This window comes from Microtus ochrogaster, unplaced genomic scaffold, assembly GCF_000317375.1.
Source record: "Microtus ochrogaster isolate Prairie Vole_2 unplaced genomic scaffold, MicOch1.0 UNK1, whole genome shotgun sequence".
Taxonomy (NCBI): domain Eukaryota; kingdom Metazoa; phylum Chordata; class Mammalia; order Rodentia; family Cricetidae; genus Microtus; species Microtus ochrogaster.
The window spans coordinates 34,195,307-34,208,005 of NW_004949099.1; the positions used below are offsets into that span (position 1 = coordinate 34,195,307).

At 37.3% G+C, this 12,699-nt stretch overlaps 1 protein-coding gene across 19 annotated transcripts in view; it reads right to left on the reverse strand.

Annotated features, from left to right (window-relative positions):
• Positions 1-12,699, reverse strand: part of Wnk1 (WNK lysine deficient protein kinase 1) — a 121,002-nt gene that overhangs the window by 13,751 nt on the left and 94,552 nt on the right. For 18 of the 19 annotated variants that reach the window (XM_026788135.1, XM_026788134.1, XM_026788124.1 and 15 more), the window contains 9 exons: positions 12,311-12,427; positions 11,820-11,993; positions 11,617-11,674; positions 11,367-11,489; positions 9,205-10,637; positions 7,203-7,286; positions 5,095-5,178; positions 3,940-4,000; positions 1,054-1,118 (listed from right to left, as the gene is read on the reverse strand). In XM_026788135.1, the coding sequence (XP_026643936.1) occupies positions 1,054-1,118; positions 3,940-4,000; positions 5,095-5,178; positions 7,203-7,286; positions 9,205-10,637; positions 11,367-11,489; positions 11,617-11,674; positions 11,820-11,993; positions 12,311-12,427 (2,199 nt within the window). The remainder of the gene's footprint in view (positions 1-1,053; positions 1,119-3,939; positions 4,001-5,094; positions 5,179-7,202; positions 7,287-9,204; positions 10,638-11,366; positions 11,490-11,616; positions 11,675-11,819; positions 11,994-12,310; positions 12,428-12,699) is intronic. The other variant, XM_026788128.1, reaches the window with a different exon arrangement.

Below are 12,699 nucleotides of genomic sequence, written 5' to 3' on the forward strand. Positions count from 1 at the left end.
AAGAAGAAGAAGAAGAAGAAGAAGAAGAAGAAGAAGAAGAAGAAGAAGAAGAAGAAGAAGAAGAAGAAGAAGAAGAAGAAGAAAGTTGTTCTTTATTTGTGGCATGGACAGTCAAAAGAAGGATTGCTTCTGATATAACTCAGTTGGTAGAATGCTTGCCTAGTATGAAAGAGGCTCTCTGGTGAGATCCCTAGCACCAAGTAGACCAGGGTTGGTGATGCATGCCTGTTATCCCAGCACACTTGTGGGAGGGGTGGGACAGGGGATGAGGGTGAAAGAAGGATCAACTTATTTGCCAGTGAACCAGTAGAATTTCTTTTCATAGTCTCGTCAATCATTGTAAAGTAAACTAAACACCTACTACAGAGACAGCACATCAGTACTTAGATGCACAGTCTCAGTGCCTGATGAATCAATGATTCATTTTTACCTCTCATGTGAAACAACTCAAATTCATGTCTCAGTCAAATTATAAATAACAGGTTACAGGATCATGAATGTTTCTTATGAATAAATTATACCCAACAATATTAAACTTCAGATTCGTGACAGGGCTTGTTCATCATATAAACTCAGTCCATTCCAAACTCTTAGAAGTTTGTGAATTAAGACTTATCACCTATAATTCCCAACTCCAAGGACTATCACCAAAATTATTTTGAAGTGGCTGTGAAAAGTTTCATTTGTACCATGAGCCAGAAAACTCACTGGTTAGACCAAGTAGGGAAATAAAATGTAGTATCATTTGATGTTGAATTCACTTGAGGACTAAATCCTAAGAAAAATATCTTAAATATGTAAACTATTTTAGGCATAAATATATAAATATTACTTTTCTTAGTGTGTTGGAAAATTATTTTTACTTTGAAAAAGGACCTCACTAAATTACAAGTATAGACTTGAATTCACTCTGTAATCCCAGGAAGACCTCCTGCCTCTGGTTCCCAATGAAGTATCTGGAAACAAAGCCCATGCCACCAGGTTTGGCTAAAATTTTATTATATACCTTGGCCCCAATAGAGAGGACCAAAGCAAGGAAAATGATCATCTTACCTGAAATCGTCCCATCTTAACAACACCAGCTCCTAAACTAGTTGCTAGGACATGGCCTTCAGTGGCTTGAGAAACAAAAAGACAGAAGCAAAATTAATATTTCTTTCCAGTTTCTTTGCAATCCCATCAGAAATATGATATTAAAGATTCTTTTTCCACCCTTCAAGACTGTCTGCTACTTCAGATTGACCATAAACTTGATCTTTCTGGGACAGTCTCCCAAGTGTTGGAATTACAGGTGTGCAAAACAGCTAAAGATTTATTTTTAAAAATTTTTAGTTATGACTATGGTTTGTTTATGATGTCTGCATGTGAGTATGGGCATGTACATGTGAGAGGAGAACTTTTATGACTCAGCTCTCTATTTAAGCAGGTTGTCAGGCTTGTGAGGCAAGTACCTTTAACCATTGATTCACCTCACCAGGCAAGATCAGTTCGTTCGTTCGTTCACTCGCTCACTCACTAATATTTTTCAAGATAGGGTTTTTCTGTGTAGTCCTAGCTGTCCTGAAACTCACAGAGATCTGCCTGCTTCTGCCTATCGAGTGCTGGGATTGAAGGCGTGCACCACCAACGCCAGGGCAATTTGTATTTTTAAAAACACACACATAAACAATTAATTTATTTATTGTGTGTGTATATGTATGCACACTTCACACAAGTATGAATGTGTGTGGAGGTTAGGATGACAACCTGTGGCAGTTGGATCTCTTTTCTCACGAGTCTTGAAGCTCAAACTCAGGTGGCAGCAGGAATTTCTGTCTGCTGAGCAAACATACTTGTAGGTGGAGGCTGCTTGTTCGTTTCCCAGCCACCCAGACCCAAAATAATCACACAGAAACTTTATTATTACAATACTGCTTGGCGTATTAGCTCATGATTCTTATTGGCTAGCTCTTATATCTTCAAGTTAATCCATTTCTATTAATCTGTGTATTGTCACATGGTGGTGGCCTACCATTAAGGCTCCGTCCGGCATCAGGCATCTGTTCCCTATAGCAGCTACATGGCTTCTCCCTGACTCTGCCTACTCTCTCTCTATCTTTCCCAGCCTGGCTATATTCTGTTAAGCCATTAGCCGAAAGCAGCTTATTAACCAATGGCAATAAAACATATTTACAGCATACAGAGGGAAATCCTACATCACATACTGGCCTTTTTTGATATTATAGATCTGTGGACTACAACTTTAACAGATATAACTAAATTGACTATCAGAAGCTTTCTCCAATGATACTGAGAAATGCTATTGCTTATAGTTTTGTTTTGAATTTTTATTAAGTTATTTTCATATCGCATGTCTTTAATCGCAGCATTTGGGAAGCAGAGGCAGACAGATCTGAGGTCAAGGCCAACCTGTGAATTCCAGGACAGCCAGGGTTACATAGAGAAACCCTGTCTCAAAAAACAAAACAAAACAAAATTATTTCTTTGTATCATTTGTCAGTCTGTGTTGAATTTTAGGAACTCTTTATATTACATAGTGAGACCTTGTCTCATAAAACAACAAAAAAGGTATTTTCCTATTCTTTTTCTCAAATGTTATTCTAAAAGACTACTACTGCCTACTCTGGGCTGTGTTTCAGATTTTGTAACTTGTTCCTACATTAGAAAACTTTGATTCTGCTTACTGCCCATTTTTACAAATACATTTTATTGGAACACAGCCAAGCTCCTCCATTTATATATTATGAATTACTGTTAGTTTGAAGTATGATTTTAGAGACTGGTGACCTGAAAAGCCTTTGAAAAAAAGTTTCATTTAGGCATGGTAGCAAATGCCAGTAATTATAGCACTCAGAAGGTGGAAGTAGGAGAATCAGAAGTTCAAGGTAATTCTTAGCTATGTAGTAAATTTCAGGCTACTCTAGGCTACATAAGGCCCTCCCTATTAAAAACAAACAAACAAGAAAACAAACCAAACGGTTCTGGACTCTGTTCTAGACAGTTGAGAGGAAAAGGATAAATCTGTGTTCTATAGTATTTCAGGAGGTTTTATTATTTTTTTGAGTGTGCCTCAACTACACAGAAAAATAGGTTTATGATATTTTCATACATACATACACTTTTATAATTTTATACTGATATTTTCTGTAGTGATATTTTATAAAGTTTCATTTGTGTTTCATTTAGAATTTTAACTTGACTTGGCTTTTCCAATTAAACTGTATTTCTACACAGTGTTACAAATGTAGATTACCTGTAAATTGACTACCCTTCCTCTTTCTTCCCTCGAGACAGTGTCTAGCTTTGTAGCCAGGCTTACTTCTGGCCTTCTGCTCAAAATTACTGTGCCTCTGCATACTGAGTGCTAGGATTCCAGAGGCACACCACTATACTTGGGCTCACAAACTACTTTTTATAAATATACTTACATTTTAAAATTAATCTCTTATAGCAAGGTTCTTGCCTAGCTAATAACAAATGATTTTATGCTATGAAACCATACAATGCTTATTATATGTACTTCTTCACCCCAATAATCATTCAAGACTCATTAATCAACTAAAATTTCCTGCTTTAGATACTAGATATTTCCTCCTCATTCAGGAAACCACACAAATGTTATATATAATAGTCTAAAGTGCACAACATTCTCAAAATTGTATCTTTTAAAAAGTAAACAGTCAGGCAGTGGTGGCACATACCTTTAATCCCAGCACTCAGGAGGCAGAAACAGGTGGATGGATCTCTGTGAACTCAAGGCCAGCCTGATCTATAGAGTGAGAGTTCCAGGACAGGCTCCAAAGCTACAGAGAACCCCCCCTCCCGCTCTCCCTCCCTCTCTCTTTCTCCCCCCCCCCCCGTGTGTGTAAAAACTATATCAATTATCAATTACACGTAGAATTTGGCCTGATAAAATGAAAGTAAGAAGGGGTGTCTCACCATCCTTTTGAGGCTGTGTTCCTGCTTCTGTAACTGCTGCTGAAGCCATCGTGGATACAGGCTGCAAAACACATACACACAGATACCACAGAATCTTCAGTTTTAATCATTCTTACAACTTTTGCCTTGTCACTTTTTCTCTGGTCTATGTAAAATGGCAGAAAGATAGTATATATGAAGAGATACTTTTGTTTAGTGTAGTGTTTTTTTCTTTTACATCCTAAAGGTCTATATCAAGAGGCAGCTTTTAAGAAGAAACATTGGATCTTAACTCTTTACTGCTTTCTCTTACTTTCTTTACTGCTTAACTCTTTACTACCTTTTTACTCACAGAATTTAAAAAAGAAAAAAAGAATGCCAGCAGAACCAAGAAAAAGGCATTAGATTCCCCAAAGGTTGAGTTACGTACCTTTTCATATGTAAGTTTATTTTTTTATGTCACTTGTCAGTCTGTGTTTAAGTTTAGGAACTCTTTATATTACATAGTGAGACTTTGTCTCATAAATCAAAACAAAAAGTATTTTCCTATTCTTTTTCTCAACATCATTCTAAAAGACTACTACTTCCTACTCTGGGTTGTGAGCTGCTAGGAACTGAACTGTGGTCTTCTCCAAGAGCAGGAAGTGTACTTAACTGCTAAGCCATCTCTCCAGTCCCTTTAACAAGATATTTAAATAGTATAGTTTAGATATTTACTGAAATATATATGGTTTTTTTTGGAACAGGGTTTCTCTGTGTAGTGTTGGCTGTCCTGAAATTTGCTTTGTATACCAGGCTAGCCTTCAACTCTGATCCCCCTGCCTGCCTCCCATGTGCTCGGATTGAAGGCCTGTAATACTACAGCCTGGTTGGAAAGTAGTTTTAACCAAAATATTGTCACAGGCATTTAACCTCTTCCAAAGCTTAAATACAAAATTAGTAAAAATCAATCTGCAATATAATCTACCCAGAGGTAAAGAAGTAAAACAAAATAAGCATCTCTGATATCTTTTCCATAGTTACATGAGGGGTCAGAGTTATTTAATCTTTCAATAGTCTGCGCCATTTCTGTTGACAATGACTGAATAGGAAGAATTAGGTATTAATCATCTATATCATAGTTTGTGCTCTAGAAAACAATTCGAAGAGATTTTTTTCAAGGCTTTAAAAACTTACAGCAACAGCAGATGTCACGGTAATAGTCTCTGGACTAAGTGTTCTTCTCAATTGAGCATCAAGATCTTCTAATGGTTGCTGGGACTAAACAAAACACAGTTACAGTATGGTAAGTTGTTTAGTAGCTTTAGTCACTATATATAATTAATTTACATATAACACATTATTTTATGCTTTAGATCACAACACAGTATTTGCCATAGTGTAACACGACAATTTATCAGGTTGTCAGTCTATCAGTCCTTAAAGGATTTATACTTTTGTAGATTCAAAAATGATCTTATCTTCTATGCTTAATGTTAGGGAATTTACTGTCTTCTATCTAAAAACACATTCTGAAAAGTGTATCACCAATTGTTAGATTATTTACCAGTCTCATATTCTTTCTTTTTTAAAAAACATGTTTCTTTGCTGTGTAGTTCAGGCAAGCCATCAAGGTACAGTAATATTCCTAGTTTAGTCTTGTGGGGGCTTTTACTGCATTGTCTGGCTCTTAATTTCATACCTCTTTCTGGGAACTGCTTTTGAATAAGACAGCACTGACACATTCAGTCATTATCAAGGGTATTCTATCCTTCAGATTTTAAGATGTGTACTTCCTTTTCTCACTGATGACAGTAAGGAAGTACTATGCCTCACTGGTGTACAACTCAAGTGCCTTCTACGTTTGGTATAAACTTATTGTTTTTCTTTCCTATATGCAGACTTTTATGCATTAACTCCACATATTTCTCATTACACTTTATCTTCCCTTAGAAATTTGGATGCTGAATTACGTGTCTTACTATGCTTCCCAGGTTGGTCTCAAATTCCTGGGTTCAAGTGATACTCCCACACCATAGTGCCAGGCTTCTGAATACATGTTTCTAATGAAAAACAGGTTAAAAATTCATTCCCAATTTATAGGCTTTTCCATTACACATCCTTTTCTCTTGAAATTTTATGGCTGGTCTGGTAGAGTGTGTTCTCTGTTGGAGTTCATACCCTTGTAGCAAGTTCCTTACCCTAACATATCTATAGAAAATAAGGAACAAAGTAGTAGAAATAAATTCATACTGGATTTCTAATGTAAGTAATGTGTCATAATTTTCTGACATATAATTAAAAATGAATTACAAATATCATTTCAAATTTACTTGCTGTCTCATGTCAGAAGCTTTTTCATGTTTACAATGTATTCAGAACAAGTGCTTTCTTGATGAGAATGTCATTTAAAGCATTGGTAGCAGAGCAGTAGGGAAAGTGAAACTAAAATTTATAAGTAGGTATAACTACATGATACATCAATTATTTCACTAATGAAAGAAATACTAAACACATAAGGAATTACTCATGTGGTTTCCACCCTTCCCTCTGGACACAAACTTGCTTTGTAGGCCAGGTGTCCTCATACCCACAAATCTTTTGCTTGACTCACCAAAGTGGTAGAATTATACACCTCTTCTACCAAGACTGCTTATGCATGGCTCCTTTCTTTAAATAGAATGAACACTGAATTTTAAGAAAGTAAAAAACTCTCAGGGTGGGGTAGAGGGGCTTCAGAGATTTTAAGAATGCTGACTTACAAGTCTCTTCTAATTCAGAACTTCTAGATAAAATTTGACTACATACAACTTTTTATTTCTACAGTGGCTTAGAAGCTTTACCTTACTTTTCTTTCCCCACTCAAAATTTCATTTTATTTGTGTGTGTGTGTGGTGGTGGTGGGCTTATATACATGCGTGTATGTAGAAGCTTGAGGTTGACTTGACATCAAGTGTTTTCTCTGACTGCTTTCTAACCCAAATCTACCTTGAGGCAGATCTCTCATTTGAATCCAGAGCTTGCCATCTGACTAGTATAGTGAGATACACTTTATTATTCATTCATTTATTTGTTTGAGGCAGGGTCTTGCTGAGTGGCACTGGATGGCTGGAACTCACAGATTCACCTGAATGCTGAGATTAAAAGCATGTGCCACCATGCTGGCCTGTCAGATAGTTTAAAAGGATGGTATTAAAACACAGTCAAAAAACAAGGTGGAAGCCCAGATTATGTAGTGGAGAATTTATACAAATTCTGTGAAGGAAAGCACAGGCATAGAAAATAATCTGCCAAGTTAGGGGCACCTGAGTTAGAGAAGGCCCAGGAAAAGGTGTCAGCTGCTCACAGGATAGAGTACCAGCTGGAAGTTCAGGACCCACTGGTGGCACCTATAATAATGAGGGAAAATTCAAATCTATGAGACACCATTGGTAAAGTTATATACTAAAAAGAAAATTACTAATTTGAATGCAGAAGAATGAAATGAAAATGTGTTTAGTTGTGGCATACTTCTATCATTTAAGTTATATTATCTAATCTGTCCTAGAGGACATCATAACTAAAGACATTATAATGAGTTATGATGGGTAACAAAAGTCCTGGCCATCCGGGAACTCACTCTGTAGACACCAGTTTGGCCTCAAACTCACTGAGATTCACCTTCCTATGCCTCCCAAGTGCTGGGATTAAAGGTATGCACCACCACCACCCGGCAAAGAAAAAATTCTTTATAGGATGTAAAGTCAGGAGCTGGAGAGATGGCTCAACAGTTAAGAGCACTGGCTAATCTTGCAGAAGACCTAAGTTTGGTTTCCAGAATCTATATGGAAACTCACAACTCCAGTTCTAGGGGATCTAATCTTGGTGGGCACCAGGCACCAAGTGCCACACAGATAGACAAAGGCAAAACATTCATACATACAAAAACAAGCCTTAAAAAAAAGCAGTACATCAATAAATTTGTAAGCCACCACATTTAAGAAAAAAAAATAAAACAGGACTTTTCAAAGAAAACAAGCAGGTTTAGAAATAAACAAGGGTTAAGACTGATAATAAAAGGTAAAAAATGTATTACTGTCAAGTAATTTGTTTTGTCTACATAAAGATTATACAGATGGTCCCTGACTTAAAATGGTAAGATCAAAAACCCTTTTAATTTATAATAGAGAAATATCAATAAATATTCAGTAAAAACTGTACATTGAATTTTTTTTTGGTTTTGAGATAAGGTCTTGTAATATAGGTCAGGATAGCTTGAACCTGTGTTAGGGTTATAGGCATGTACTAATACATTTTAGTCAACTGTTAGAAGGATTACAGGCATACCACCACATCTAGTCAATTTTTGGAAGGTGTTGACCAGGTTAGTCTCCCACTTCAGACTCCTGAGTAAATGAGACTACAGGCACATGCCACCAGAAAAATTTCTAATTCTGCTCTATTTTCAGGATAGCAAATTATGGTATCTCTTGGACAGCAACAAACTACAGTTGTCAGTTATCCAAGTTATTACAAGAGTAAAGAAGTGATATTCTTCTGTTTTGTATTTTTATGCTATAACGCTAGTTATAATAGCATTACTCTTCTGTCAAAAGAATTCCACCATCAATCAGCAATGCAGAAAAAGGGTAGAAATATATAATACAATAGTTATTCAGTCTTGTGACTTGGAACAGGAACAAAGACAGAATGAGAGGAAATCTACAATAGCAGAACTAAATACATTCTAATCATTGAATTTGTAAATGAGATTATTCCCTATTTCATTATATCAATTTTATCAACTTCCAACTTTTTATTAATTTCAAATGTCTATCTTGGAATGTACAAAAAGAATATTTATTTCATTCTCATTTTGAAGATGGTAAACTATTGTCTTGTTGGTAAAACATTTTGTTCTCTTTTGGGATACAGAACTAATTAGGATATACCAATTCAGCAAAAAATATTTTCTCATTAAGGATTTATTATACTGTTAAATTATATATATCTGTGTATGTCTATGTGGTGGTATGTGTACTCTAAATAGGCATAAGACTCACCCAGGAAAACACTTATATTTTACCTGATAATTATACATTCTAAGAAAATTGTTCAACATAACCTAAAAATCCAGCCACATTTCAAACAAAGAGAAAATTCTTGTGTTTACTGTACTTACACCTTAAAACTGCTGTCACTTTAAAACTGAGTGACCAGTTAACATACCAGACACCTTTATGACTACATTTTAGCTTAAGACTAGCTTAAGAGAGGGAAGGACGAGGAATAATCACATTTATTTAGTCATTTAATAATGAATCTTACCACAGTCTTAGCTAAAGATGTCTTTGGGGGAGTTGTTCCAGGTTTTGCTCCTGTTGCAGTGCTGACTGGGGCTGAAGCATGTGTGCCTGGGGTAGAAACTTGCCCAGGTGTGCCCACTGGCATAACTGGCAAGCCAGTTGCTCCTAATGGTAAATTGGTTGGTGGTAAGCAAGTGCTCGTAGTGGAAGTCATGAGTTTGCTTGGTGCTATAGCAGTGGTGGGGATGCCTGGTGTGACAGTGGTCTCTACTACTAAAGATGTCTCTAGCGAGGCAGAAGCATGCTGAGTTCCAGATGAGCTGTGTTCACTAAAGAGAGATCTCAGTTTTTCCTCCAGAGTCTTTATGTCATCGATCCCAGGAACTTTGGATTGGGTATCAGCATCCATTTCTAGACAGTGAGTGTGAGGCTGGTTGGGGAGCAAAGCTGGTTGAGGCTGACTATGAATGAGTGTTTGCTGTACAGCAGGCACGTTGGTAACAGGTTGTACCAGGGGTGGGATATTGGGTACTTGGGGTAATAAAGGTGTAGAAGTAGGTCCTGTTGGTTGGGGGAGGACAGGTGTAGAAGCTACAGCTGATGAGATGACCAAAGGATTTACCACACCAGGCTGAGAAACAGAACTAGACACTGCTGTTCCAGAGGAGGAGGAAGAGGGTGGTGCACAAAAGGATAAAGCCAATCCTGTGGTACTACTGTGAGATGCCTTGTCTAGTGAGTGTGCACTAACCACCACAGTTTCCGCTAAAGTGAGAGCAGAGGTGCTGCTACTAAGAGGAAGGGATGGCTGTGAAGCTGTGCCTGGGAATGGAGTGCTGGTAGAGGCTGATGTCACTATGGTTACCCCAGCAGTACTGCCTGCTATCTGTTGTAATAATACAGCTGAAGGCTTAGCATTTGGGGCAGTCACACTACCAACTGTAGTAGCTGAAGTTGTGGAAAATGTCCCAGAAGGAAAACTGCCTGTACTAGAAACAATGCTCCCAGATGTGGGAGCCTGAACTGGCTGGGATGTAGACACCGCAACAACAGTAGGTGCTGTAGAACTGGAAACCACACTGGAAAGCGTTGGTGACACAGACAATGGGGTGAGACCACTTGAAGTTATCACACCTGTGCTGGTGTTAACTCCGACAATGCCTTTTTCAGTGGGTAATGCAGCCTCAGACTGCATTACTGATGTGGACATGTCAGCAAGAGGACTGCTTGATAGAGGGACTGATACTGATGGTGAGGATGCTGCTACAGTTGGGCCACCGGCAACGCCAGTCAAGAAAGGAGGAAATGTTGGTCCTGTGTGATTGAAATTTGGAGGTGCTGTATTGGGTCCTTCAGTCATCTGGGCATGTTTAAGTTCAGAAAAAGCCTGCTGGAGACTAAGGGATGAAGCAGAGTGAGATAAGTTCATTCCAGGGCCCTGAGATGTGGCAGCAACTAGAAAGGAAAACAGAAAGAAATTAACCTATTTTAAAAGCATGGATTCAGAGTCTTTGAGGAACCATTATTAGATTATCAACAATGTTATATATACATCAGTAAGAATTATAACATTTCCCAAAAAAATGACATGCTGTAAAACAGTAAAATTAAGTAGTAGCTTGATGGAGTAAGGCAGCTTATGAGTATATACTCCTTGAAAACCAAACACAGAATAACCCAAAAACAATCTCTAAATAAAGAAATGAACACACTATGGTGTAGGTTCTACTTAGCACACCTGTCATTTACTTATTTATTTATCTATTTATTTATTTATGTTTTCCTAACAGCTCCAGCTGTCTTGGAACTCATTCTGCAGACCAGGCTGGCCCTGAGTTCACACTGATCTGCCTGCCTGTGTCTCCAGAGTGCTGGGATTAAACGTGTGTGCCACTATATCTAGCACATTTTTTTGTCTTTTTTTAAGACAGAGTCTCACTCAGGATGACCTCAAACTACTGATCATTCCTTTTCTGTCTCCTGAACAATGGGATCACATGCATGTGCCTATGCCCAACTCTAGATTTTATTTTGATGCTATTATAATCTATTTTCTCTTTCTATGTTACTTTTTAATTAAATTTTCCACTTTTCATTTGATCATGAACTAATGTTTAATCAAGCTCCTACCATATGAGGGATTTGGTGAAAGATTTTCTTAAACATGGCTGAATCAATCCTTACCTGTATCTGATGTTTCACTGGTGAAAACTTTTGACTCTCGTAATCTACTTTCGGGCACAGGACTCACTATAAACCGTCTTCCGGCAGAATGAACCACTTGAGTTAAAGAACTGGTAGGAACACCTGAACAAAATAAATCACTGAAGTTCATGTATATTGCTATACATGGGTGAAGACTCAAGATTCCATTACTGCCACATACAATTTTTTATCAAATGGAAACAAATAAAAAAAAAAAAAAACAACTCACCAATCTGCTGTGGCATGGAAGATACAGCAATTGGTTGCTTGAACTCTCCTTCTAATTTCTACAACAAACAGAAGCAAATATTAATTCTCAACATGCAACCTCCTGGAGAGCATAAAGTCTCATTCTCAATCATAGGGGTAATGTGTGCCAATACAGAACTACTTTAAATAAACGCAACCCCATTATTGGTATGGTGAACTTACCTGAGAACCTGAGAAACCATATTCATCCTTTCCTTGTAGATTCTCCAATCCCTGGTCACCCTCAGGCTCCACACTGACATCCTCACTTAGCATTTCATCAGCTTTTTCAATAATTTCCTGCACTTGAGCCACAAAAGATTCTCTTTCTATTGCTAGAATGAAGTCATTGTTCACCTATGAGAAACATGTATCAATCTATTAGTACATTTCTTATCATTCTTATGACTTCTATCTATACATCAGGGGTATTGTGTACTTGGTATTTAAGATACTATTTCTCTTTTTAAGACCCTGAACACATCCATAAGTTACCTCTTAAACCAAAATACCTCTAAATCATAGACTATGGGTTGGGTATGCTAGTTGTAAAAGAGAAATTAAAAATCACTTGTCAAAATGAAAGTGGATGACAAAATACTGCATAGTTGCCTAGGACATGTACGTAAGACCAAATACTATAGAAAAATGTGGAATTTCAAATGAAGACATACCATAATTGTTGCTATCTCTTCAGGGTTGTCACCATCTAGGTCAAATTTGAATGTAACCATTTTCCGATTATGAGTTTCTAATTGACATTCTACTACTCGATCTCCTTTATTTGAAACCTAAAAAGAGAAAGGTAATACATATTCAAATTTATTATTGAATTTGAGAAAACATCCTTGAATCTTAAACTGGCAGTAAGGAAATCTATGGAAAGATCTCAGCCCTCAAGCTTCTTTAATCTTCCATTAGCAAAAGTATCTAGTGTTTTTTTCTATTAGTTAAAACTCTGGAGTCTGGAAGCCCCTCTAGGTCCAAGTCTCTTCCCAACCCTACGATGGCTCCCTTAATTAAGATATGTGCTTCCCTGCTCCCCTATCCTACCTTCCTGTAT